Source organism: Oncorhynchus tshawytscha, linkage group LG22 (genome assembly GCF_018296145.1).
Source record: "Oncorhynchus tshawytscha isolate Ot180627B linkage group LG22, Otsh_v2.0, whole genome shotgun sequence".
Taxonomy (NCBI): domain Eukaryota; kingdom Metazoa; phylum Chordata; class Actinopteri; order Salmoniformes; family Salmonidae; genus Oncorhynchus; species Oncorhynchus tshawytscha.
In genome coordinates, this window is record NC_056450.1 from 24,263,955 (window position 1) to 24,291,799 (window position 27,845).

The window sequence follows — 27,845 nt, forward strand, 5'->3', positions numbered from 1 at the left end:
ACAATCCAAACGACAAAACGTTCACAATTGAAAAAGCAACATAATTTACTTAAGTCTTGGTTGCATATGAAATCTTTCATTTATATATAGTTGAATCAAGCAGTTGATTCCATAAAACGGAATAGGCCTACGTAAATTACGTGGTGATGCTGCTGATAGGCTACATCCGGTGCCTGGATGCTGATATGGATGCTGAGGCGGGTACCACTTTAAAAAAAAAAGAGGCAGACCACGCCCTACGCTCCACACAGTAAAGCAGTCTCACCTTCAACCAGCCTGACCGACTGTGCCGCCATCTATCTGACAACGACGCATCTGAGAAAAACATCCGTGACTACGTCCATCTTTCAAGATTTAGCCAGAGGAGGAATTGAGCAAAAAATCTATATATTCTTACAAGGATGTAACCCATTGCGATTTTAATTAGAATTTACATGGCCTATTTTTGCTGCGACATGCTCGAAGCATCATTTTTGGCCTCTAAATTGTAGTTTATCTGTTGTCAACTGTCAAGCGTTACTTCTGAGTTGAAATATTGTTCTACCTTTAAGACATACGTTTAAGGACGTTTCTGGTTGCATCTTAGCAGATCGTTCATTATTTTACGATCGACGGGCTGCAAATTGCTTTAATCTGATTCTCGATTAGTTTATTCTAACCCCATCCATTGAATTTGCGCAATGGCCGATGTAACCTCAGAATGTAATATCAAAGTTTTGTGTCGCTTTCGCCCCCTGAATCAATCGGAGATTCTGCGTGGGGATCAATTTATCCCTACATTTCAAGGAGATGACAGTGTCAACGTTGGGGTAAGGCGCTTTGTTTCTCATATGCTCATTAATAAATAATTAACCTGTTATAATTAACCTGTTATGTTTTTGTTTGGACTGCCAATAATAACAATGATTTGTGATTTAAATTAGGCCCTACCTGATTATTTACAATCGTTATTACTGTGTAGCCTAGCCTGTAAAGGCAAATGTGATTCTATTCAGTGCAGTCGGCTCAGTGTAGGCCCATTTCCTGGTCACGTTTTATTTTCTGCAGTTACATCGGCCCCCATAAAATCGACACCAACTTACATGAACCTTTTCCCTGCTTAGGCTATGAATAACATACATGAAAACGGGCTGAACATACTACACGCCTATTTAGGTGCTCAACCTAGCCTGTCTATAACACCGGTGTAATGAAACAGGCAGGGAGCAGGTCTCGAACCCTCGACCTTCTAGCCCGGGGTCCGGTGCGCTATCGACTGTGCCGCAAAAGCATTCTCGTGCGGCAGAGTCGATTTCCGCGCTCCCAGGTTCGTTACACGATTGCTTTGATTATCGGGAAGATGTTCAGGATAAAACATTCAGGCTGCTGTTATTCCTGTTGTAATGAGTTGGTTCGTAGGTAATGACAATGGTACATTAGATGTATGTACAAGGAATGTAGATACTGTAGGCCCAAGATCAATGCCAGTACATAAAACACAGTGCCGCTTAATCAGTCCCTCTTCAGACAGGCCTACTAGTCTTTATGGGTCGATCAGGGCCAGGACAGAGTGGAAAGAGATGGTGGAAACCTTAGACTGACCTCTTCAGTCATAATTCTTAACAATGGGCCAAGAACCTGTTCTCTTATTGCACATGGAGGAGAGGATCAATATCATTCTACTGTTTAGAACGGATCCACTCTCCTCTGTGCCAGACTGACTCTGTGGACAATGATTTTGTCATGGGGATGCGTCTGTAGTGCTAGTGATCAGATACTCTTCTGTTTTCTAAAAGGATTGAGATTCAATATATTATAGGCCTACAATGCAAGTTTGAAGGATCCTACATGCATTCTGAATGATTTCCATATTTGAAGACCTGCTGTGTTAAAATCCAGTCTGAGTCAAGCTCTTGGTTATGTGTCATCTGCTTCAGTCAATGATAACCTATATGACATCATTTCCCAAAGGCTTACATGACTAACATGTGGTGAAGAGACAAGCAGGGTTGCATTCAAGATCACATCCTTGTGAGATGATTCTAAACCTTTTTGGTAGGCACGCAGATTAAACACTATGCCCTCCAAACTCTATCCTAGGATGTTTTGGAAACAGGATTTTTTCTCTACGGTTTTGGTACTTATTGTCTCTGACCTTTTTTCATCTGTCCCTTTAATTGATTCAGTGATTGACAAACATATATTGCCTATCACTATCCATAAATAAGGAACCAAGAACAAACTTGATTGCATTTCCATTGTTTGTTTGTTTGTTTGGCATATACAGTATACATGAAATAACGATGCTAATTGGAAAGACAATTGGAGACAAGAAAATGTCCCTCGTTATGTCTAGGCTATATCTTGCTTCATCCTGGTCTGTGTAGTTACAGCTACCATTTTTGGTTTACAAAATGACCTAATGTCTTTGTGTCTCCCAGGGGCGGTCCTATGTGTTCGATCGGGTTTTTCCCACCAACACCACTCAGGAGCAGGTCTACAATGCCTGTGCTAAGCAAATTGTCAAGGGTAAGGACCAGATACTGTCAACAATGGCAGAACAACATCCACATGCAGTCTATGGAGGTGTAGAGAGAGAAAAGAGAAATCGACATGGGGTTTTGACTCATCAATTGATTAAACCAGTCGGTGACATCACACAGTATTACTTGCTGCCGTTGTTTCCCATAACTGTGTTCATATTAAATGTTGTTGGTGTTTTTCTTATGTTCAGACTTGAAGGCCTGAAGAAATTCTTTCATTTGTATAATTTCCTCAAATGATCTTGGTTTCCCTCTGTTTATATAGATGTGCTGGGTGGATACAACGGCACTATTTTCGCATATGGACAGACTGCCTCTGGGAAGACTCACACCATGGAGGTACAGTGGGAGTCATTACAATGATGAGGAAAACTAATATACATAATCCAGTATTTTAAAATACTTTTTATCTTCTTAAAAAGTGATGATCTCGCATTATGAAATAACTCCATAAATCAGCATAAATATGGCTTCAGTTTGGTTTCAATCAAAATGTAATACCCAGGATCTTGCTTTGGGGGCATTTGTACCCCGTCTGGTAAATCTTTTTGGAAAAACACTGCTTGTAATGATACGAGGATTTTAAACACCAGAGACTGACTGCACAGTATGTCTTTATAGGGAAAACTGCATGACCCCAATCAGATGGGCATCATCCCCAGGATTGCAGAGGACATCTTCAACCATATCTTTGGCATGGATGAGAACCTGGAGTTCCACATCAAGGTTTGGATTCATCTCCATCTCCTCAACCAACTTTAGGATGATACCACAATGACTCAGTGACAATAAGTATTGCTCTTACATGAAGCCACAGCATGTTTGACTTTTGATTGTGATTATCTTATCTTTTCTCTTTCCTCTTCTAAGGTTTCATATTTTGAAGTCTATATGGACAAAATTCGTGATCTCCTGGATGGTTTGTACACAGTTACTGAAATGTTATATACCAAGTCCACATCCAATGCCATTACTGAGCCAAATCTTCTTCAAAGACTGTCTGCTCTAAAGGTTATTTATTTATCTTGTAGTGACCAAGACTAACCTGGCTGTTCATGAGGATAAGAACAAGATCCCATATGTAAAGGTGGGTTTACCAAGGCCAACCATACCTAACTACCCCAACATCTGTTTATAACTGTGCATTAGATTTTCCAATAAAAAAGGAGCATGCATATTCATTATTAACCCTTTATTATCTCACTCCTCTACCATCCCTGTCTCCCCCTTCCCCACTCCCTGTGATGTAGGGTTGCACTGAGCGCTTTGTGTCCAGCCCTGATGAGGTCATGGATGTCATTGACGAGGGGAAAAACAACCGCCATGTTGCCGTGACCAGTAAGCCTTCAGAATGTTTCATTCCACCACTATCCATCTAAGAAGATAATCCAGTGCCATGTTTTTCTGCTAGCAGGAGAGTTGCATGGTTAGTGAAGTGTCTGGTGACAGTTCAGCCATGTGACTCATTATGGCTTATATAGTATCACTTCTTCCCACTTGTATTCTACTTACAAGCACTATCTCTACGTATATGGAGGACCTTCTCAATTACAAGGGTCCAACTGGGTGTCTGCTGGCTAATGTAATGCTGACTCACTGTAGCATAGTCATAACACTGTAATGGGCTCAGGTCTGCTGATAATGAGTTGGTACTATAAGATAGGAGCAGCTTACTAACATGAGCCTTTATTCTGGGCACTGTAGGTCGCATCAGGAGAATGACTCCGATATTGGTCCTACCCTGAAATGGTTTTTATAGAGTACATTGCGTACTCTCATTTGCATCGTATATCAGTGAGAAACTTGCATTATTGATCCAGAAAAACATTGATTCTGCCCATCAAAATAAACAAAACACACGTAAATCCCTTAATACACTATAGGCTTATTTTGTGCAAAGATGCTCATTCGACTCCATGTTGTTCTCTCTCCCCATAGACATGAATGAGCACAGCTCTCGCAGTCACAGCATCTTCCTGATCAACATCAAGCAAGAGCATACGGAGACAGAGCAGAAGCTGTGTGGGAAACTCTATCTGGTGGACTTGGCTGGTAGTGAGAAGGTAAGACCTGTCTGTCTGTCTGCCTGTCTGGGTTACCTGGCTGGGCTATGGTGAGAGAGACTATGGACCGCTAAAGCCATTTCTCCTCTGTATCCTCCATTGTAGCAGCAGCATTTCTCCTCTGTATACTCCATTGTAGCAGCATCGGCAGCAGCATTTCTCAGAACCAAGAGATGATGTATGGAGCTATGTCCACAAGGACAGCTTTTAGTGACCTTCCAATGGGTCATTAAGTCACAGTCGGTAATTCAGTTTCTCCATCTCTCCCTCTCTCTGTTTCTCTCTCTGTTTATCCCTTTGTTTCTCTCTGGCTCTCTCTCTCTCTCAGGTCAGCAAAACCGGTGCTGCGGGCGCCGTCCTTGATGAGGCCAAAAACATCAATAAGTCTCTGTCCGCTCTGGGCAACGTGATATCTGCTCTGGCTGAAGGGACGGTGAGTCCAGTACACAGCCGTCCACCTTACTTATCATTCATCCCAGCACCTCCACACATCCATCCGTATCAACTTACTGCACATTCATCTCCAAGCCACCAACCCAACCCAACCCCTGGACCTGCTAATGAAGGTTCACAACTCAGTGCCAACCCATCTGAAGCCTAGTCAATGCCAACTCACTACTGACCACACACACCAATGCCAACCTTCTCCTGGCCTTACCCTGCCAGCAAGGTTAACTGGATGCTGCATTTGTACTCCTACTTCCCCTTCTCTTACTCACTGTATCTCTTCTTCCTCTGTTTTATTTGGCAGAAAACTCACGTGCCGTACCGTGACAGCAAGATGACCCGTATTCTGCAGGACTCTCTGGGGGGAAACTGTAGGACCACCATGTTCATCTGCTGCTCCCCCTCCAGCTACAACGATGCCGAAACCAAATCCACCCTGATGTTCGGACAACGGTAACAAACACTCAGCCCACTCTGTCTTCTCCCTACACTGATAATGTACTCATTTAGCAGGTTCTACACTCTGCTCACAGTTCTACTCAAAAACGGCCAATGTGTTATCATGTCCCTAGTCAAAGGATTTTGAATCAGTATTTCCTAAACCCGTATTCATAATCTATTGCTCCAGAATAAATATATAGTATATACTGTATAAACCTGTATTATATTATCTCCACTATAATGAATACAATCTGTGACTGCATCATCATGGCATTAACCCCCATTCGCTCTACTTTCGCAGTGCTAAGACCATCAGGAACACGGCGTCCGTCAACCTGGAGCTGACGGCCGATCAGTGGAAGAGGAAGTACGAGAAGGAGAAGGAGAAGAACAAGACCATGAAGGAGACCACCCAGAGGCTGGAGGCTGAGCTCAACCGCTGGAGGAACGGTTAGACTTACTGAGAGATAAAAGAGTTTACTGGATTGAAACATTCTATAGGTCATAATTACATTCCTAGTTTATTACATTTGATTCTTGTTAATTACAGTATTTTTCACAATGTTGATTAATTTACAGTTGTAAAGGTATGCGTAACTGGCCGCACGGAAGTCAGGCGCAGGAGAGCAGAATTGGGTAGCAAACGGAGGCCTTTATTATGGCGAACAGACCCCCGGCACTAAGAACAATAAACAAATACGGGTTGACATAACCTGGCGCAAACCAGTCTGATGTGCACATACACGTAACAACAAACAATTCCACACACAGACAGGGGGGGAAACAGAGGGTTAAATACACATCAAATAATGAGGGAATGTAAACCAGGTGTGCGGGAAAACAAGACAAAACAAATGGAAAATGAGAAGTGGATCGGCCGATGGCTAGAAGACCGGCGACGTCGACTGCCGAACGCCGCCCAAACAAGGAGAGGAACTGACTTCGGCGGAAGTCGTGACAACAGTCTTAATATACTTTGCCTTGCAAAATGCTTGCCTTGCATATTCTTGATACGATGGGAACAAGGCACATCGTGTCAGCACACTTATGTTCCAGGAAAAAGCTTGTCTTAGCTTCTCTAGACAGATGAATAGGAAGTCCATTCTCTTAAGAGCTGACATAGGCTGCTGACCCATCATCCTTTCTCCATCCTCTCCACTCTTTATGCTCCTCCAGGGGAGAACGTTCCTGAGACGGAGAGGACCACTGCTGACGTGGTGCGTCTGGAGTCGGTGGAGGAGCGGAGCCCCGTGTTGATCCTGGACAACGACACCTCCTCCATCGTGGTGCGTATCTCCGAGGAAGAGCGTCAGAAATACGAGGAGGAGATCCGCAAGCTCTACAAGCAGTTGGATGACAAGGTTAGTGCCTGTTCAAACACACACACACACACACACATACTCATTGGAGGGTGTGGAGATCTACACATGCACACACTGTATACGAAAAAAACAAAGTAAACCAGTATCCTTTAAAACAAACAGTACAATGTCCTCAATTCATTTCCACCAGTAAACCGAGTGACTATAGTGTGTGTGCGTGTCTCCACAGGATGATGAGATCAATCTGCAGTGTCAGTTGGTTGAGAAACTGAAGGAGCAGATGCTGGATCAGGATGAGGTGAACTCTCTTGGACACACACTGTTCCCCTCTCTGTCTGTATCTATGTTCACCTCTCTGTCTGTATCTCTGTTCCCCTCTCTGTCTGTATCTCTGTTCCCCTCTATGTCTGTATCTCTGTTCCCCTCTCTGTCTGTATCTCTGTTCCCCTTACTGTCTGTATCTCTGTTCCCCTCTATGTCTGTATCTCTGTTCCCCTCTCTGTCTGTATCTCTGTTCCCCTCACTGTCTGTATCTCTGTTCCCCTCACTGTCTGTATCTCTGTTCCCTTCTCTGTCTGTATCTCTGTTCCCCTCTCTGTCTGTATCTCTGTTCCCTTCTCTGTCTGTATCTCTGTTCCCCTCTGTCTGTATCTCTGTTCCCCTCTGTCTGTATCTCTGTTCCCCTCTCTGTCTGTATCTCTGTTCCCCTCTTTGTCTGTATCTCTGTTCCCCTCTCTGTCTGTATCTCTGCTCCCCTCTGTCTGTATCTCTGTTCCCCTCTGTCTGTATCTCTGTTCCCCTCTCTGTCTTTATCTCTGTTCCCCCTCTGTCTGTATCTCTGTTCCCCTCTCTGTCTGTATCTCTGCTCCCCTCTGTCTGTATCTCTGTTCCCTCTGTCTGTATCTCTGTTCCCCTCTCTGTCTGTATCTCTGTTCCCCTCTCTGTCTGTATCTCTGTCCAGGCATCTCTTGGCCATGCAAAGGTCTTCTTCACAAATGTATTGTGATTCAAATCTTGATTATCCTGAATCTAAACATGTTGGTAATATAGGTAGTATTTAGTGCGCTTTGTGTTATGGACACTAGGGGGAGTTGTGGTAGAGGTGACGTCTAATGGGGATTCAATGTCAGTGCATGTGCACTAGGTCCATACAGAAAGTAGTAGAATTATAACCAAGCAAACAAATAGCCTGGGATCCTCTACATATAATACCCAATATATGTGATAATCTGATACGTTTGACTGTATAAGCCATTTCCTACCCTTTCAGTTAGCCAACAAATCTCTTTCAATAGATCAGTTGTCATAGCAGCAGGGATGACTCTGCGCCAGTTCTAAATCTAGGCCATCTGTGTGTGCCTTGTGTGTGGTTGTGTACGGTATGTGTACTGTGTGTGAATATTACTTATATTGTGTGTTGTCTGTATACTGTGTTCCTACATATGATCATGTTTGTGAGGCTGTGTTTATGTGATCGTTATCACTCTCTCTGTCTCTCCAGCTGCTGGCATCTTCTCGTGGGGATGGGGACAAGGTGCAGGCAGAGCTGGGTCGTCTACAGGTGGAGAGCAGCTGTGCCAAGACAGAGGTGAAGGAGGTGCTGCAGGCCCTGGAGGAGCTGGCCATCAACTATGACCAGAAGAGCCAGGAGGTGGAGGAGAAGGGCCTGCAGAACCAGCTGCTGGCCGACCAGTTGGCCCAGAAGATGGTGGGTCCACAGGGCATAGAAATACATGCCATAGAGTGTACAGAAAGTCTGCTATGAACTTCTATAAGGTCTTGTATGGATTCTTTGCTCTACTTGAAATTACCAGAGTTCTGCCAACGTGGTGGCATTACTTAGCTGACATTTTTGCATAAGTAAATCTGTAGCCTATGTCTCTCGTTTATTCCACTCATCCCTCCCTCCCTCCTTCCATCCTGTCTGCTGTGCAGGCCAGTCTGATGGAGCTGGAGGCGGAGCTATCTCACATGCAGGAAGTGAGTGGTCAGCAGAGGAAGCGCATCGCTGACGTCCTCAACGGCCTGATGAGGGACCTAAGTGAGTTCAGCACCATCGTGGGCAACGGGGAGATCAAGCTGGTGAGTTAATTACATCTAATACTGCTCTCCTCTGGAACTGCTGAGTGGTAGAACAATTAGGTAGATTAGTAGCAGAGGAGGTTGGTGAGGGAAGGACAGCTCATAATAATGATGGAATGGAGTGAATGGAATGGTATGAAACACATCGAAAACCAGGTGTTTGATGTGTTTGAGACCATTCCATGCATTATGTTCCAGCCATTACAATGAGCCCTACCTCCCAATTTATAGTGCCACCAGCCACCACTGATGGGCAGATAGAGAGGTTTTTGTATACAGTATACTCTTCAGCTTAGGAGCCACCGCCCCATCATTAAAATCCACCCTGTCCGCCCCTTTCTCATCCCTGCATCTCTCTCTCTCTCTGTGTACCTTTCTTTCAATCCCTCTCCCTCATTTTCTCTAATCTGTCATTCTCTCTCTCTCTCTCTCTCTCTGCTGTAGCCGGTGGAGATCAGCGGGGCGATTGAGGAGGAGTTCACGGTGGCCCGTCTCTACATCAGTAAGATCAAGTCGGAGGTCAAGTCCATGGTGAAGCGCTGTCGCCAGCTGGAGAACCTGCAGCTGGAGTGTCATCGCAAGATGGAGGAGACAGGCCGCGAGCTCTCCTCCTGCCAGCTCCTCATCTCACAGGTCAGCCTCCAGCTCTACTGGGCACCTCAGTATCAACATCACAACTTGCTAGAATGACTATACACAGCATATGTGTAGAAATACATAGGGTATGTTGATACCGTGTATACATACAGTAGATACACTATGAAAACATTCTTCCCTCATGTCATTGACAAACTTTAGAGACTTTGTACATTTTCTAAACTATATAGATGGGAGTGTAGTGTGCCACATCAGCTGAGTGACTCTGTTTGGGGTGTTCGCAGCATGAAGCCAAGATCCGGTCTTTGACGGAGTACATGCAGAGTGTAGAGCTAAAGAAGAGGATGCTGGAGGAGAGCCACGACTCCCTCAGCGAGGAGCTGGCCAAGCTGCAGGACCAAGGTAACACATCGCTATATACCTGTACACACCCTCCACCCTCACTTCAGCCAGGCTACAGGACTCAGGTAACACACCTGTACACATCATCCAGCCTCACATCAGCCAGGCTACAGGACTCAGGTAACACACCTGTACACATCATCCACCCTCACATCAGCCAGGCTCATGGACCCAGGTAACACAACTGTACACATCATCCACCCTCACATCAGCCAGGCTACAGGACTCAGGTAACACACCTGTACACATCATCCACCCTCACATCAGCCAGGCTACAGGACTCAGGTAACACACCTGTACACATCATCCACCCTCACATCAGCCAGGCTCATGGACCCAGGTGGGAAAACATATCTTATAGATCTCTTTCTATGTTACAGATAACTCTCTGCTTGAAGAGAAGGATGGAGAGAAGGGTGAGACAGAGGAGGGTAACGTCAAGGTAAACAAGGATTCCAATAATGCTAATTATGTCACCCAGTAATGACTGAAATCAAATGAAACCGGCAGTGTGATTTTCCTCATTGTTCGGTGGTTCAGAAGGTTCCTCGGCAGCAGGGGGAGGAGTCTCACCGTGGTCTACACCACATGCAGATGGCCCGTCTCCGGGATGAGATCAATGAGAAGCAGAGGATCATCGATGACCTCACTGAGTCAGTGTCATCAGAACTACTGGAAGCCTCTTCATTTATGTGCCATTGATGAGATAAAACAAAACAATGATGAAAACATTCACTTCAATTTTAAAAACATTCAACATTCAACTTTTTCTCTCTCTCTCTTTTATTAAACATTATATTATTATCGGTCTTTCCCGCTCTCAGTCATAACCAGAAGCTGCAGATTGAGTTGGCTCAGGTGCTTGCCGACTTTGACCGTCTGAAGAGCGTGGACAGCAGCAAGAGCGAGCGGCTGGAGGAGCTGTCGTAAGTCTGAACACACACACACACACACACACACACACACACACACTGACACAATGTGAAGTCACTTCACAGTTTAACAAAGTTAAGAAATGTGTTCTGATTTTGATGTTGCTGATGAGGATGTTTTCTCTTCCTGTCAGATTTCTACATGAGCGCCATGAGCAGACCAAGCAGGATCTCAAAGGGCTGGAGGAGACTGTCGTGAGTGGCCCTCTCTCTCTTACCCTCCTTTTCTTCCTCTTTCGCTCCCTCATTCCCCCTATATCCCTTTTCTTGTCTCATCTCCCTCTTTCTTCTCTCTCTGATTTAGCTCTTATTTTCTGCACCTTCTCCCTCTTTCTTCTCTCTCTGCTTTAGCTCTTATTTTCTGCACCATCTCCCTCTTTCTTCTCTCTCTGATTTAGCTCTTATTTTCTGCACCTTCTCCCTCTTTCTTCTCTCTCTGCTTTAGCTCTTATTTTCTGCACCTTCTCCCTCTTTTTCCTTATTTGACTTATTTTCTTCTACATCTTTGTTTTTCAGGCCCGGGAGCTCCAGACCCTCCACAACCTGCGCAAGCTGTTCGTTCAAGACCTCACGTCGCGGGTTAAAAAAGTGAGTGAGAGATGGAGAAAGAAAGACAGAATATAACCCTATTAATAACTATGAAGGGTACAAACCCCCCTTTCCTCTCTCTCTCTGTTCCTCCCTTCATTCTTACACAGAGTACCGAAATGGAACCTGATGATAGTGGGGGGTCTTGCACCCAGAAACAGAAGATTTCCTTTCTTGAGAATAACCTGGACCAGCTTACAAAGGTTCACAAACAGGTGAGAGCCTCACAGGATAGTCGTGTTGTCTGACTTGTTTTGATAAAGTAAAACCTAACTAGAAACCTCTCTCCAGCTCCAAGTGTGAACACCTCACAACCTAGCATTGTCCCTTTCCCCCTTGCACAGTCAACTCTCTACCCTTCCCACTGGGCACAGATGTGAATTCAACGCCTGTTCCACATTGGTTCAATGTCATTTAGTTGAAATGATGAGGAAACAACGTTGATTCAACCAGTTTGTGCACAGTGGGTTGGCTCCTCTTGGCTCTGTTTCACTCACTCTTTTTTCACCTCTTGCCCTTGTGCTGTTTTGTGTGTGTGAGCATGGATGTGTGTTTGTGTGTATGTGTGTGTCTTTGTGTGTTTGTTTCATGGGTTTCTGTTGTTGTTGTTATTATTGTTGTGTGCATTGAGAGCACACCCTGCAGATGATGGAGTGTTACGGACAGGTACAGGCCCTCGCTTCTCCTTCGCCTCCATGCATCCCTTTTTCTTCTTCATTTTTTCAACGTAAAACTTCCCTCTGCTTTGGGCACTATCCATTAGGCTTCTAAAGGGACACAAACGGCTCGATGCTTCCTTAACACTCTTTCTTTGCATGCAATATTTTTGATGAATCTGAGAGATGTTTGAAAGAGAAAAAGAGTGAGTTGTATGTGAATGTGAGTGCTCGTGTGATACAATACTCACAAAGATGTTGTCACGTGTTATCTGACTGGTTTTTAGCTGTTTTAGTCTGGCATGAACCAAAAGAAGAGGAAAGGTTTCACAGTATATTTACTAGAGGTCGACCGATTATGACTTTTCAATGCCGATACCGATTATTGGAGGACCAAAAAAAGCTGATACCGATTCATTGAAATTTTTTTGGGGGGGGGCATTTGTAATAATGACAATTACAACAATACTGAATGAACACTTTTATTTTAACTTAATATAATACATCAATAAAATCAATTTAGCCGCAAATAAATAATGAAGCATGTTCAATTTGGTTTAAATAATGCAAAAACAAAGTGTTGGAGAAGAAAGTAAAAGTGCAATATGTGCCATGTAAAAAAGCTAACGTTTAAGTTCCTTGCTCAGAACATGAGAACATATGAAAGCTGGTGGTTCCTTTTAACATGAGTCTTCAATATTCCCAGGTAAGAAGTTTTAGGCTGTAGTTATTATAGGAATTATAGGACTATGTCTCTCTATTCCATTTGTATTTCATATACCTTTGACTATTGAATGTTCTCATAGGCACTATAGTATTGCTAGTGTAACAATATAGCTTCCGTCCCTCTCCTCGCCCCAGGGACACATCGACCACAGCCATCCTCAAAGCATCGTTAACCATCGCTCCACAAAAGCCGCGGCCCTTGCAGAGCAAGGTGAACAACTACTTCGAGGTCTCAGAGCGAGTGACTAACTAGCTAGTCATTTCACATCGGTTACACCAGCCTAATCTCAGGAGTTGATAGGCTTGAAGTCATAAACAGCTCAATGCTAGAAGCACAGCGAAGAGCTTCTGGCAAATGCACGGAAGTGCTGTTTGAATGAATGCTTACGAACATGCTGCTGCCTACCATCGCTCAGTCAGACTGCTTCATCAAATATCAAATCATAGACTTAATTATAACATAATAAATCAAATCAAATCACATTTTATTTGTCACATACACATGGTTAGCAGATGTTAATGCGAGTGTAGCGAAATGCTTGTAGTGTAGCGAAATGCTTGTAGTGTAGCGAAATGCTTGTGTAATAACACACAGAAATACGAGCCTTAGGTCAATAATATGGTCAAATCCGGAAACTATCATTTCGAAAACAAAATGTTTATTCTTTCAGTGAAATTCTTTCAGTGAAATACGGAACCATATTTTATCTAACGGGTGACATCCCTAAGTCTAAATATTACTTTTACATTGCACAACCTCCAATGTTATGTCATAATTATGTACAATTCTGGCAAATTAATTACGGTCTTTATTAGGAAGAAATGGTCTTCACATAGTTCGTAACGAGCCAGGCGGCCCAAACTGCTGCATACACCCTGACTCTGCTTGCACGGAACGCAAGAGAAGTGACACAATTTCCCTAGTTAAAATAAATTCATGTTAGCAGCCAATATTAACTAAATATGCAGGTTTAAAAATATATACTTGTGTATTGATTTTAAAGAAAGGCATTAATGTTTATGGTTAGGTACACATTGGTGCAAAGACAGTGCTTTTTTTGCGAATGCGCTTGTTAAATCATCACCCGTTTGGCATCGATTATATGCAACACAGGACAAGCTAGATAAACTAGTAATATCATCAACCAATTGTAGTTAACTAGTGATTATGTTAAGATTGATTGTTTTTTATAAGATAAGTTTAATGCTAGGTAGCAACTTACAGTGGCTTCTTGCTGCACTCACGTAACAGGTAGTCAGCCTGCCACACAGTCTCCACGTGGAGTGCAATGTAATCGGCCATAATCGGTGTCCAAAACTGCCGATTACCGATTGTTATGAAAACTTGAAATCGGCCCAAATTAATTGGCCATAGATTAATCGGTCAACCTCTAATATTTACCTTTGAATGATATCATGATTTTATGCCAAGGGATATGAGAGAAGAAACATTTAAATTCAAAATACTTATGTGATACAAGATATTCAGAGGACACAAAAATATTGAAAGAAAACTAGCTCATGTGGGTAAATTTGCCATTTGGGGAGTCATAAATGCATAGTTTTATGCCAAGGTCAGTATCCAGTCTCCTCTCCTTCCCTGTTGTTAATACAATCTCCTTTTCCCCTTTATTACCCAGTCTCATCCCACCCCTCTCTTACCTTATCCATCCCTGATCAATAAATATTCAGGCAACAAATCTCTCTTCCCTTGTGTCACTCTTATTTCTTCTCACTTCCTCTCTTCTCTCTCTCTCTCTCTCTCTTTCTTTCTGTATTTCTCTGTAGCTGGTTCGTGACAATGCAGATCTGCGCTGTGAGCTTCCAAAGTTGGAGAAACGTCTTCGGTCTACTGCTGAGAGAGTTAAGGCCCTGGAGACGGCACTGAGGGACGCCAAGGAGGGCGCCATGATCGACAGGCGTCGCTACCAGCAGGAAGTGGACCGCATCAAAGACGCCATGAGAACCAAGAACACTCTGAGACGCCCCCATGCAGCACAGATCGGTAGCGCACCCACCCCAAATACAGTTCTACTGACTGTGCTGACGTGTCCTCTGTTTATGGATGGAGAGCTTCATAGACAGTCACTGATAAATAGAATACATGATCGGAATGACACAGAACATTTTGAAAATAAAATAGGCGCTTAGACATGGGTCAAATATAGCTATTTTAAGTAACAGGTGGTATATATATATCTGTTTTTTTAAACATAATTTACCTCTGTATTGTAATACTGATTGATTGGCCTCTGTGTTACCCTGCAGCCAAACCAGTGCGCCCGAAGCAGCTGCCAGTGTGTTCTCCTACCAACCCGTTCTACACACATGTCAGTGAGCCGGCCAACACCTACTGTAATGCCCTGTTCCAGAGTGCCATCACAGAACAGACCACCGTACCTAACTCTCAGCTCAGCTCCGTCCAGACAAACATGTGAGTCCCATCTCACACACTCATATTTATATAGAGCAATCCTTTAAGTAAATTTAGCTTTAAATAGTTTACTTGTATTGGTGTGTTATTAGACTCAGGAGTGACTGTGTTCTATTGTCTATGTTAAGCAGAGTGTCCACAGGACTGGGTAACAGAGCAGTCAACCCCACAGACATGCTCGAATCTTACCCACTCAACATAGACAGGGATAACGGTGAGTACCAGAGCCATACAGTTCACCCATCACCCACACCAACAGTTCTGGTTTTTACTGTATATTACATTTTACCGTGGTTAAAAGCTTGTAATTAAGTCATTGAATGTCAGAAAAAAATATTGTAAAAAGTTTAGACACACCTACTCATTCAAGGGTTTTTCTTTATTTTTTAAACTATTTTCTACATTGTAGAATAATAGTGAAGACATTAAAACTCTACAATAACACATGTGTTTGAGCCAATCAGTTGTGTTGTGACAAGGTAGGGGTGGCATACAGAAGATAGCCCTATTTGTTAAAAGACCAAGTCCATATTATGGCAAGAACAGCTCAAATAAGCAAAGAGAAATGACAGTCCATCATTACTTTAAGACATGAAGGTCAGTCAATCAGGAAAATGCTAAGAACTTTGAAAGTTTCAAGTGCAGTCACAAAAACCACCAAGCGCTATGATGAAACTGGCTCTCATGAGGACCGCCACAGGAAAGGAAGACCCAGTGACCTCTGCTGCAGAGGATAAGTTCATTAGAGTTATCAGCCTCAGAGATTGCAGACGCATCTCAACATCAACTGATGAGCTAAATTACATCTATGCTCGCTTTGGGGCAAGTAAAACTGAAACATGCATGAGAGCATCAGCTGTTCCGGAGGACTGTGTGATCACGCTCTCCGTAGCCGATGTGAGTAAGACAGGTCAACATTCACAAGTCCGCAGGGCCAGATGGATTACCAGGATGTGTACTTCGAGCATGCGCTGACCAACTGGCAAGAGTCTTCACTTACATTTTCAATCTGTCCCTGACTGAGTCTGTATACCAACATGTTTTAAAGCATGTGCCCAAGAACACTAAGGTAACCCACCTAAATGACTACCGACCTGTAGCACTCATGTCTGTAGCCATGAAGTGCTTTGAAAGGCTGGTCATGGCTCACATCAACACCATTATCCCAAAAACTGACCCAACAGATCCACAGATGAGGCAATGTCTATTGCCCTCAACACTGCCATTTCCCACCTGGACACTGCCCCTTCCCACCTCAACACTGCCCTTTCCCACCAAAGGAACACCTATGTGAGAATGCTATTCATTGACTACAGCTCAGCATTCAACACCATAGTGCCCTCAAAGCTCATCACTAAGCTAAGGACCCTGGGACTAAACACATCCGCCACGCTGATCCTAAACACGGGGGCCCCTCAGGGGTGTGTCCTTTACTCCCTGAACACTCATGACTGCATGGCCAGGCACGACTCCAACACCATCATCAAGTTTGCCGATGACACAACAGTGGTAGGCCTGATCACTGACAATGATGAGACATCCTATTGGGAGGAGGTCAGAGACCTGGTCTTGTTGTGCCAGGACAACAACCTCTCCCTCAACGTGATGAAGACAAAGGAGATGATTGTGGACCACAGGAAAAGGATGACCGAGCACACGCCCATTCTCATCGATGGGGCTGTAGTGGAGCAGGTTGTGGGCTTCAAGTTCCTTGGTGTTCTCATCCCCAACAAACTATCATGGTCCAAACACACTAAGACAGTCGTGAAGAGGGCACGACAAAGCCTAATCCCCCCCAGGAGACTGAAAAGATTTGACATTGGTCCTCAGATCCTCCAAGGTTTCTATAGCTGCACCATCGAGAGCATCCTGACTGGTTGCATCATTGCCTGGTATGGCAACTGCTCGGCCTCCGACCGCAAGGCACTACAGAGGGTAGTGCGTACGGCCCAGTACATCACAGGGGCCAAGCTTCCTACCATCCAGGACCTCTATACTAGGCAGTGTCAGAGGAAGGCCCTAAAAATTGTCAAAGACTCCAGCCACCCTAGTCATAGACTGTTCTCTCTGCTACCGCACGGCAAGTGGTACCGGAGTACCAAATCTAGGTCCAAAAGGCTTCTTAACAGCTTCTACCCCCAAGCCATAAGACTCCTGAACAGCTAAGGTCTACCAGACCCATCTTTTACGCTGCTGCTACTCTCTGTTTATTATCTATGCATAGTCACTTTAACTCTACCTACATGTACATATTACCTCAACTACCTCGACTAACCAGTGCCCCCGCACATTGACTCTGTTCCGGTACCCCCTGTATATAGCCTCGCTATTGTTATTTTACTGCTGCTGTTTAATTATTTGTTACTTTTATTTTCTACTTATCTATTTTTTTTTACTTAACACTTCTTTTTCTTAAAACTGCATTGTTGGTTAAGGGCTTGTAAGTAAGCATTTCACTGTTGTATTCGGCGCATGTGACAAATCTATTTGTTCAGAGGAGACGTGAATCAGGCCTTCATGGTCCAATTGCTACAAAGAAACCACTACTAAAGGACACCAATAATAAGAAGAGACTTGCTTGGGCCAAGATACACGAGCAATGGACATTAGAACGGTGGAAATCTGTCCTTTGGCCTGATGAGTCCAAATCTGAGTCCAACCGACGTGTCTATTTGAGACGCTGAGTAGGTGAATGGATGGTCTCCACATGTGTGGTTCCCACCGTGAAGCATGGATGAGGAGGTGTGATGGTGTGGGGGTGCTTTGCTGGTGACACTGTCAGTGATCTATTTAGAATTCAAGGCACACTTAACCAGTATGGCTACCACAGCGATACACTATCCTATCTGATTTGCGCTTAGTGGGACTATCATTTGTTTTTCAACAGAACAATGACCCAACACACTTCCAGTCTGTGTAAGGGATATTTGACAAAGAAAGGGAGTGATGGAGTGCTGCATCAGATGACCTGGCCTCCGCAATCACCGGACCTCAACACAATTATTTTTTGAAAATGTTACCTTTATTTAACTAGGTAAGTCAGTTAAGAACAAATCCTTATTTACAATGACGGCCTAGGAACCGTGGGTTAACTGCTTTTTTACCTTGTCAGCTACGGGATTCGATCTAGCAACCTTTCGTTTACTGGTCCAATGCTCTAACCACTAGGCTACCTGCTGCCGCAATTCCTAACCATCTTTAGTAATTGAGATGGTTTGGGATGAGTTGGACCAGAGTATGAAGGAAAAGCAGCAAACAAGTGCTCAGCATATGTGGGAACTCCATCAAGACTGTTGGAAAAGCATTCCAGGTGAAGCTGGTTGAGAGAATGCCAAGAGTGTGCAAAGATTTCATTAAGGCAAAGGGTGGCAACTTTGAAGTACTTTGTTTCACACTTTTTTTGGTTACTACATGATTCCATATGTGTTATTTCATAGTTTTGATATCTTCGCTATTATTCTACAATGTAGAAAATAGTAAAAAATAAAGAAAATCCCTTGAATGAGTAGATGTCCAAACTTTTGACTGGTACAGTATTCAAAAAGTATTCAGACTCCTTGACTTTTTCCATGTTTTGTTACTTTACAGCCTTATACCCTCATGAACCTACATACAATATCCCATAATGACAAAGCAAAAACAGGTTTTGAAAATTTTAGCAAATGTATAAAAAATATTACATTTACATAAGTATTCAGACCCTTTATTCAGTACTTTGTTGAAGCACCTTTGGCAGCGATTACAGCCTAAATTCTTCTTGGGTATGACGCTACAAGCTTGGCACACCTGTACTTGGGGACTTTCTCCCATTCTTCTCTGCAGATCCTCACAAGCTCTGTCAGGTTGGATGGGGAGCGTCGCTGCACAGCTATTTTCAGGTCTCTCCAGAGATGCTCAATTGGGTTCAAGTCTGGGCTCTGGCTGGGCTACACAAGGATATTCAGAGACTTATCCCGAAGCCACTCCTGTGTTGTCTTGGCTGTGTGCTTAGGGTCGTTGTCCTGTTGGAAGGTGAACCTCCGCCCCAGTCTGAGGTGCTGAGGGCTCTGGAGCAGGTTTTAATCAAGGGTCGCTCTGTACTTTATTCTATTAATCTTTCCCTCGATCCTAACTAGTCCCCCAGTCCCTGCCGCTGAAAAACATCCCCACAGTATGATGCTGCAACCTTTATGCTTGTCTTTTGGAAAACTCCAAGCAGCCTGTCATGTGCCTTCTACTGAGGAGCGGTTTCCATCTGGCCAATCTACCATGATTGGTAGAGTGCTGCAGAGATGGTTATCCTTCTGGAAGGTTCTCCAATCTCCATAGAGGAACTCTGGAGCTCTGTCAGAGTGACCATCAGGTTCTTGGTAACCTCCCTGACCAAGGCCCTTCTCCCCCGATTGCTCAGTTTGGCTGGGGGGCCAGCTCTAGGAAGAGTCTTGGTGGTTATTAACTTCTTCCATTTAATAATGATGAGGGTACACTGTGTTCTTGGGTACCTTCAATGCTGCAGACATGTTTTGGTACCCTTCCCCAGGTCTGTGTCACGACACAATCCTGTATCTGAGCTCTACGGACAATTCCTTTGACCTCATGGCTTGGTTTTTGCTCTGACATGCACTATCAACTGTGGGACTTTATATAGACAGGCATGTATCTTTCCAAATCATGTCCAATCAATTCAATTTACCACAGGTGGACTCCAAGTTGTAGAAACGTATTAAGGATGATCAATGGAAACAGGATGCACCAAAGCTCAATTTGGAGTCTCATAGCAAAGGGTCAGAATACTTATGTAAATTGTTGCTGATATTGATATTTAATACATTTGCTAGAATTTCAAAAAAACTGTTTTCCCTGTGTCATTATGGGGTATTGTGGGTAGATTGCTGAGGATTTCTTTTTATTTAATACATTTTAGAATAAGGCTGTACCGTAACAAAATGTGGAAAAAGTCAAGTGGTCTGAATACTTTCCAAAGGCACTGTACAGTATATACACACTAATCCTAACTATTCCCTGTTATATTCATGAACAGGAAACACCGTAGACATCAATGACAACAGGTAAGCATATCAGCGTCTCAATTGTATATTTTAAAAGCATTACAAAGAGACTAATATTACTCCCACTTCTACCTCTGTTGCTCTATCATTACTACTACTACCAGTGCTACTTCTCCCACTCTACAGTACTGAACAGTGTAGTGTGTGTCTGCAGGAGTGATGGGCACTGTGGCAGTGAGGTGGAGGACCCAGGCAGACTGTACATCATTCAGCAGGAGACTGCTGCAAGTTAATGCCATGGTAACTAACGCGCACGCACACAGGCGCACACACACATTAACTCTCTCATCAGATGCATTGTTTACATTCACAACAAATGATGAATTCAATATACATGTTGAAGGATGAATTCCTACTCCTTGTTTGAAATGCATCTCCTAACGACCTATTTCCTTTTCTTTCCACAGATGACCAAATACTGTATTCAGGACCGCTCCCATATATTTGCATGCAGCCGTCTAGCTTCCCTCCCCCTGCACCCATACCTGGCCATGGATTCTCCCCTGTAGTCCCAAGCTCAGCCCCATGCTCCCAATGGCGACCACCCTCACACTCCTGTGATTAGAACACATCGTAATGTATACTCCTGTAGAGGTATTGACCAGCACTGTTTCTGTGTATGTACAGTTCCACTTTACTCTACAGTGGCATCATAATGCTGACCTATAGCACCGTCATAACCATGCCCTGGCGCCTCTCCTATAAGACGTTATGCCAGCCTACAACAAAGGATCTCACTCTGCATGTTGCCCAGCTAGCTGAGTAGCCAACTAAATCTGTGCATGTTTCATGACAGTGTTACTCAATTTGCTTTAAACTGTCATGAACCACCACGGTGGTATTGACAGATGTCATGTAGAGTTTATGATGCTGTTGTATTAGCTGTATGATGTCATTGTCCAGTCAGTACTGAGGCATGTGGAACTCAGCCATGCCCTATGCCCTTTAGAGTCTAACCCAGCCTTAATAATAATGACAGTTGATTTCACATGATCATAACATGCAGTCATGTGTGTACATATATAGAAGTACAGTATCTGTGTATTTACTACCTCTGGATCTACTGATACAACTTATCAACTTAAATCATTATTCCAACATGTTGTTATATTAGTGGATTGTAAAGGCAGTGAAGGGAGCTGTTATGTCCTGTCAACTGATTTGTTTGTACAAAGATTCCTCCTCCTAAACATCATGAAGTAAGGTATGATGTTATTGATGAGATAGTCACATCTCTATTTTAAAATGGTACCCCTTCTACCTGCTCTGTGTATTCTGTTATAGGGCACAACATCCTGCCAACATTTCCCAACCCCTATAAAAAAAAAACATTATTCAATATACCACAAAACACCTCCTGGATGTGTTTTTAAACTGCTCCCAACCGAGCTGCCACCAGTATGGGGTTTGAAAGCATTTTATTTGATTGTAACAGTGGCATGTTAGTAATGGCAGCTTACCAATGTGAACTTTACATGGTCCTGTGCTCTGCTGTGTTTTCTCAGTCAGAATCCTGATCAACCAATCGGGACAGAGAAAACCAGCAGCTGCTGGAGCTGTGATTGGGAGACCAAGGTCTTTTGACAAGTACTGTACAGTAGAGTTGGTTCACTAACTAGCCAGACTGTACAGTGTTTACTTCAGGTCTATCTAACAGACACTATGACCTAGAATTTGGCCTGCTAATGACTGACACCTAGAGCACCTCAGGATCTCTGATTGATAACAGTGTGTTGTGGGGCCAGGGCCACTTATATCTTTCAAATCCTTTTGGCTGCATAATTGCTAATTACTGAAGAAAGTGATGAGATAAAGTAACAGTTTGAAAAACTCATTATCCCCTCCACTTGGATAAATTAAAGACTGAATTATTTCAAACCAGACCTGCCCCCAAAGATTATTTAGATTCCCATTTGAGGTCATTTTTGGATGTAACAAGTTTGAGAAATTGTACCAGATATTCGACTGTCTGACTTTAGCATATCTAAAATATGTGATTATATTGTTAAACTTGTAAGCATAACAGCATATCATTATGTAGTAAAATGAAAAAATGACACACATAATATTACTTTGTTAGGGAACCATAATGTGTACTGTATGTATTTATATATTTCTGTAGGCCTATATGCTCATTGTGTGATTCATCGTGCGACATGCATATTTTTGTATATACTCATTAAAATATGTGAATCATTATGTTGTAGTTGGCAGAAAATAAACCCTTACAGAAATAAGTTCATAGAAGAAAATCATGTCCAAAGAATCATTGTGTTGTGAAAACTTTTGGACTGTGTATTGTGTGAGCGAAGACTGTCCGAATGGTTACTGAGTGAGTGCACAATACAGTGCATTAGGAAAGTATTCAGACCCCTTGACTTTTTCCATATTTCGTTACGTTACAGCCTTATTCTAAAATGGATTAAACTGTTTTTCTTCCTCATCAATCTACACACAAAATTAGAAAATGTAGCAAATGTATAAAAATTAAATCAATTAAATATCACATTTACATAAGTATTCAGACCCTTTACTCATTACTTTGTTAAAGCACCTTTGGCAGTTGTCATGACGTTGCCCTCTTTGGGTACAGCAAGCCCATCCCCCTCTCCCTGCCTCCTTCAACTAGGCTGCTGTGGTCAGAGAGAGGTCGTAAATTCCTGAGAAGACCCTGCCTCATGGCCACACAGTGTAAGAGACAGAGTGAATTTTCATAGAGAGCAAAGGAATTTCTTCCACCTCACAGAACTTGAGGTCAAAACAAATTTCATGTTCCGGACAAGGTATAAAAGATCAGGGAAGAATCCAGCTACGAACTGGTCCATTTGTTACATTTTGGGGAAGACGGTGGGAGATGGTGTGGCCACATTGCCATATTTACCTGGGGTGGCAGGGTAGCCTAGTGGTTATAGCATTGGACTAGTAACTGAAAGGTTGCAAGTTCATATCCCTGAGCTGACAAGGAACAAATATGTTGTTCTGCCCCTGAACAGGCAGTTAACTCACTGTTCCTAGGCCATCATTGAAAATAAGAATTTGTTCTTAACTGACTTGCCTAGTTAAATAAAGGAAGAATTTTTGTTGTTGTTTATTTAATAGCCTCAGATACTGTATGAGGTTTACATCTAATTGTTGTATAAGATGAATGAGTGAGTATGATACTGTTTGTGAAATTGTGTGATGTCATTTTAGACTGTTTAATGAAGGAAACTCCTTTTGAGTTTAACTAAATCAGAGGACCACCCCTGAGCCCAGTTAGGGTCAGGCATCCTGGGACAGCCTTTTTCTGCAATTCTGAATAAAACCCAACTTTGAGAAATTATCACCAGACCATGTTTTTCTCCATTACGAGGGGATGAAGGTTGCAGACCATTGCTGAATCTTTTAACCATACCACGTGGTTAAACTCTTAGACTACCGATACCGACAGAATAAGAACAAGTCTTTGATATTAATTACTAGTCTGCAGCTAGGAATTCGGTATCATTGAACACGAAGAACGACAACCACCGAAACATTCAACCTATAACAAATTAATTAATGTCACTCTGAACTATCCCCTCTAACCAAGACAGAGAGAGAGAGAGGACGAAACTCTCCAACAGAAACAAACTTTTCAACAGCGATCAAGACGACACACTGAGCGTAAATATATATGTTCCCGAATGAGTGAGCGTTCATGTGCAAATTATTAGCATTTCAATTGTTATAATTATCACTCTGTAGTGACTTCTCAGCTGACTCCCCCTTTTGTCCACCAAGCCGCGATGCCGGTTTAGCCCACTAGGGCACATTCCCCTATCATTTCTTGTAACCATATTTACCTTGTTTGTTTGTTTATGCATTTCTGTGCCCTGACTTCCTAGTTAATTACAGTTACATGATGAATCCGTTTAATCGAGTAATACTAATTACAGAGAATCTTTGATAAAAACTAAAAGTCTTCATTTAATGAAAGTAAAGACATGACACAGTGATTACAGCCTCGGGTCTTCTTGGGTATGACGCTACAAGCTTGACACACCTGTATTTGGGGAGTTTCTCCCATTATTCTCTGCAGATCCTCTCAAGCTCTCTCAGGTTGGATGGGGAGCGTCATTGCACAGCTATTTTCAGGTCTCTCCAGAGATGTTTGATCGGGTTCAAGTCCGGGCTCTGGCTGGCCCACACACAGACATTCAGAGACTTATCCCGAAGCCATCCCTGTGTTGTCTTGGCTGTGTGCTTAGGGTCGTTGTCCTGTAGGAAGGTGAAACTTCACTCCAGTCTGAGCTCCTGAGTAAATAAGGTATTTCTGTTTTTTATTTGTAACATATTGCTCTTTGTCATTATGGGGTAAGTGTGTAGATTGGGATTTTTATTTATTTAATACATTTTAGAATAAGGCTGTAACGTAACAAAATGTGGAATAAGTCAAGGGGTCTGAATACTTTCCGAATGCACTGTATATGCTGGGAATATACACTGAGTGTACAAAACATTAAAGACACCTTCCTAATATTTAGGTGCACCTTTTGCCCTCAGAACAGCCTCAATTCGTCAGGGCATGGACTCTATAAGGTGTCAAAAGTGTTCCACGGGGATGTTGGCCCATATTGACTCAGTTGTGTCAAGTTGGTTGGATGTCCTTTGGTTGGTGGACCATTCTTGATACACACTTGATACACGCGCTGCAGTTCTTGACGGTGCACCTGGCACCTACTACCATACCCAGTTCAAAGGCATTTAAATCTTTTGTCTTGCCCATTCACCCTCTGAATGGCACACATGCACAATCCATGTCTCAATTGTCTCAAAGCTTAAAAATCTCTTTAAATGACGTTCAGCTTATAAAGCCTTCATAAACACTACATAAATGTGTTTCAAAGCATCTATAACCTTATATCATGCTTTATAAAGGGTTCATAAATGTGGCATACTTGTGTGACATAACCACCAATGTCAAATGTTTCATAACCCACTATGTCAAATATGACATAAACCTGTGCTTTATAAAGGGTGGCATAAGCTCCCCTTAATAAAGGCCTTATGAATCATATTAAATTGAGGCTTCACAAAGCATTTAGAACCCTGTCATGTATGTTGGTAGAGCATTGCATGGCCAGGATATTGGGTTTAATTCCCTGGACCACCCATACGTAAAAATGTATTCACACATGACTGTAAGTCGCGTTGGATAAAAGTGTCTGCAAAATTGTATATATAATATTATATTTCACTAAAACACTTCTAGGATGGCCAACCTATTTCCCTCTTGGGTGCATAACTAATATTGGACCTCACCTCAACTTCACTCAAAATGCTGTGCTGAAGGATGACACACACTTTATAGTACAGAAAAAAATGCTTCCTTCTGTTTGATTTGAGATTTTTGAGTGTAGTTTCCCATTAATTCAGTGAGCTGCACTGTTGTTTGGTTAGCGTATTTTCTGTAGTGTGGTAAGCGCATGTGATGTGATTCGGCAACCAATGGAATGGCTGGAGTAAAAGGCCAGCAACAGCAACACTCCCTATTATTCAGAGACCCATGAAATGACACCATATTTACATTCTACAGACCCTACTCAGTATTCCCTACAATATTTACTGCTGATCCCGGAATAGTTCTTGATTTAACCCAATCTGTATTCCATATACAGTGATTCGCATAGTGGGCATTTATTTGACCTTGGAACATGTTTTAAAACCCAAGTATAATGCAAATGTCACTTAAATATGAACAAATAGGAATCATTCATGTTTAGACAATTCTATTTTCATATCATCAACGGTTATTGACACTTTTCTACTATTGTGTGGTCTTCTATTTAGAACATGTCTGTCATTCCGTGACCCAGAAGTACATTTTTGTGTGTTTCTGACGAGATACTGATCATGTGATGAGTTTGCCAATCAAATGCCCCACTTGTGCAGCCACTGGGCAGCGAAACAAGTAAGTTAAGCTTTATTTATTGTAATTTAAATTAGTTTGTAGTAGGTACAGTTCAAGTCGGATGTTTACATACACCTTAGCCAAATACATTTAAACTCAGTTTTTCACAATTCCTGACATTTAATCAGAGTAAAAATTCCCTGTCTTAAGTCAGTTAGGATAACCACTTTATTTTAAGAATGTGAAATGTCAGAATAATAGTAGAGAGAATGATTTATTTCAGCTTTTATTTCTTTCATCACATTCCCAGTGGGTCAGAAGTTTACAAACACTCAATTAGTATTTGGTAGCATTGCCTTTAAATTGTTTAACTTGGATCAAACGTTTTGGGTAGCCTTCCACAATAAGTTGGGTGAATTTTGGCCCATTCCTCTTGACAGAGCTGGTGTAACTGAGTCAGATTTGTAGGTCTCCTTGCTCGCACACGCTTTTTCAGTTCTGCCCACAAATGTTCTATGTCTTGAGATGTTGCTTCAATATAGCCACATAATTTTCCTTCTCATGACGCCATCTATTTTGTGAAGTTCACCAGTCCCTCCTGCAGCAAAGCACCCCCACAACATGATGTTGCAACCCCCGTGCTTCACGGTTGGGATGGTTTCTTCAGCTTGCAATCCTCCCCATTTTTCCTCCAAACATAACGATGGTCATTATGGCCAGACAGTTCTATTTTTGTTTCATCAGACCAGAGGACATTTCTCCAAAAAGTACAATCTTTGTCCCCATGTGCAGTTGCAAACTGTCTGGCTTTTATTATGGTTTTGGAGCAGTGGCTTCTTCCTTGCTGAGCGGCCTTTCAGGTTATGTCGATTATAGGACTCGTTTTACTGTGGATATAGATACTTTTGTACCTGTTTCCTCCAGCATCTTCACAAGGTCTTTTGCTGTTGTTCTGGGATTGATTTGCACTTTTCACACCAAAGTAGGTTAATCTCAAGGAGACAGAATGCGTCTCCTTCCTGAGCGGTATGACGGCTGCGTGGTCCCATGGTGTTTATACTTGCGTACTATTGTTTGTACAGATGACCATGGCACCTTCAGGCGTTTGGAAATTGCTCCCAAGGATGAACCAGACTTGTGGAGGACTACAATTGTTTTTCTGAGGTCTTGGCTGATTTCTTTTGATTTTCCCATGATGTCAAGCAAAGAGGCACTGAGTTTGAAGGTAGGCCTTAAAATACATCCACAGGTAGACCTTCAATAGACTATCAGAAGCTTCTAAAGCCATGACATAATTTTCTGGAATTTTCCAAGCTGTTTAAAGGCACAGTCAACTTAGTGTATGTAAACCTCTGACCCACTGGAATTGTGATACAGTGAATCACAAGTGAAATAATCTGTCTGTAAACATTTGTTGGAAAAATTACGTGTGTCATTCACAAACCGACTTGCCAAAACTATAGTTTGTTAACAAGAAATTTGTGCTGTGGTTGAAAAACAAGTTTTAATGACTCCAAACTAAGTGTATGTAAACGTCCGACTTCAACTGTAAGTGTTGAGTTAGATTACACAATGTAGTTACCTCAATCATTATTTCAAATAATTTTGGTGACTTCACAGCAATTGTGTGAAGATGAAATGTCACTAGCTAGCAGGTTCAGCTAAATACAAAGCCCCTAGAACCAACCATGTCACATCATGAGATGTGTAAAT

The 27,845-nt window shown here is 42.6% G+C and overlaps 1 protein-coding gene across 3 annotated transcripts; it reads left to right on the forward strand.

Annotated features, from left to right (window-relative positions):
• The first annotated feature begins 229 nt into the window (after positions 1–229).
• Positions 230–22,674, forward strand: LOC112222145 (kinesin heavy chain). 3 transcript variants are annotated; one of them, XM_024384786.2, is made up of 29 exons: positions 230–809; positions 2,421–2,508; positions 2,788–2,861; positions 3,144–3,248; positions 3,393–3,441; positions 3,554–3,609; positions 3,773–3,860; positions 4,461–4,585; positions 4,914–5,018; positions 5,337–5,485; positions 5,775–5,923; positions 6,650–6,834; positions 7,025–7,093; positions 8,297–8,503; positions 8,731–8,877; positions 9,322–9,510; positions 9,759–9,876; positions 10,257–10,318; positions 10,420–10,529; positions 10,701–10,802; positions 10,943–11,003; positions 11,325–11,396; positions 11,507–11,611; positions 14,567–14,783; positions 15,047–15,212; positions 15,341–15,426; positions 20,233–20,260; positions 20,415–20,500; positions 20,668–22,674. In XM_024384786.2, the coding sequence occupies exons 1-28, from the start codon at positions 681–683 to the stop codon at positions 20,491–20,493; spliced, it is 3,120 nt and encodes a 1,039-aa protein (XP_024240554.1). In that variant the 5' UTR covers positions 230–680; the 3' UTR covers positions 20,494–20,500; positions 20,668–22,674. The 3 variants fall into 3 exon arrangements, with proteins under 3 accessions (XP_024240554.1, XP_024240552.1, XP_024240553.1); XM_024384784.2 differs by having other exon boundaries at positions 231–809; positions 10,417–10,529; XM_024384785.2 differs by having other exon boundaries at positions 231–809; positions 10,417–10,529; positions 15,344–15,426.
• Positions 22,675–27,845: the final 5,171 nt, after the last annotated feature.

Bases quoted from the DNA above. Each gene is read 5' to 3' on its own strand.
- LOC112222145 (XM_024384784.2), top strand. From the start codon at position 681: ATGGCCGATGTAACCTCAGAATGTAATATCAAAGTTTTGTGTCGCTTT. The intron at 9,511-9,758 runs GTCAGCCTCCAG...GGGTGTTCGCAG, and splicing joins GCCAGCTCCTCATCTCACAG to CATGAAGCCAAGATCCGGTC. The intron at 14,784-15,046 runs GTAGCGCACCCA...GTTACCCTGCAG, and splicing joins CCCCCATGCAGCACAGATCG to CCAAACCAGTGCGCCCGAAG.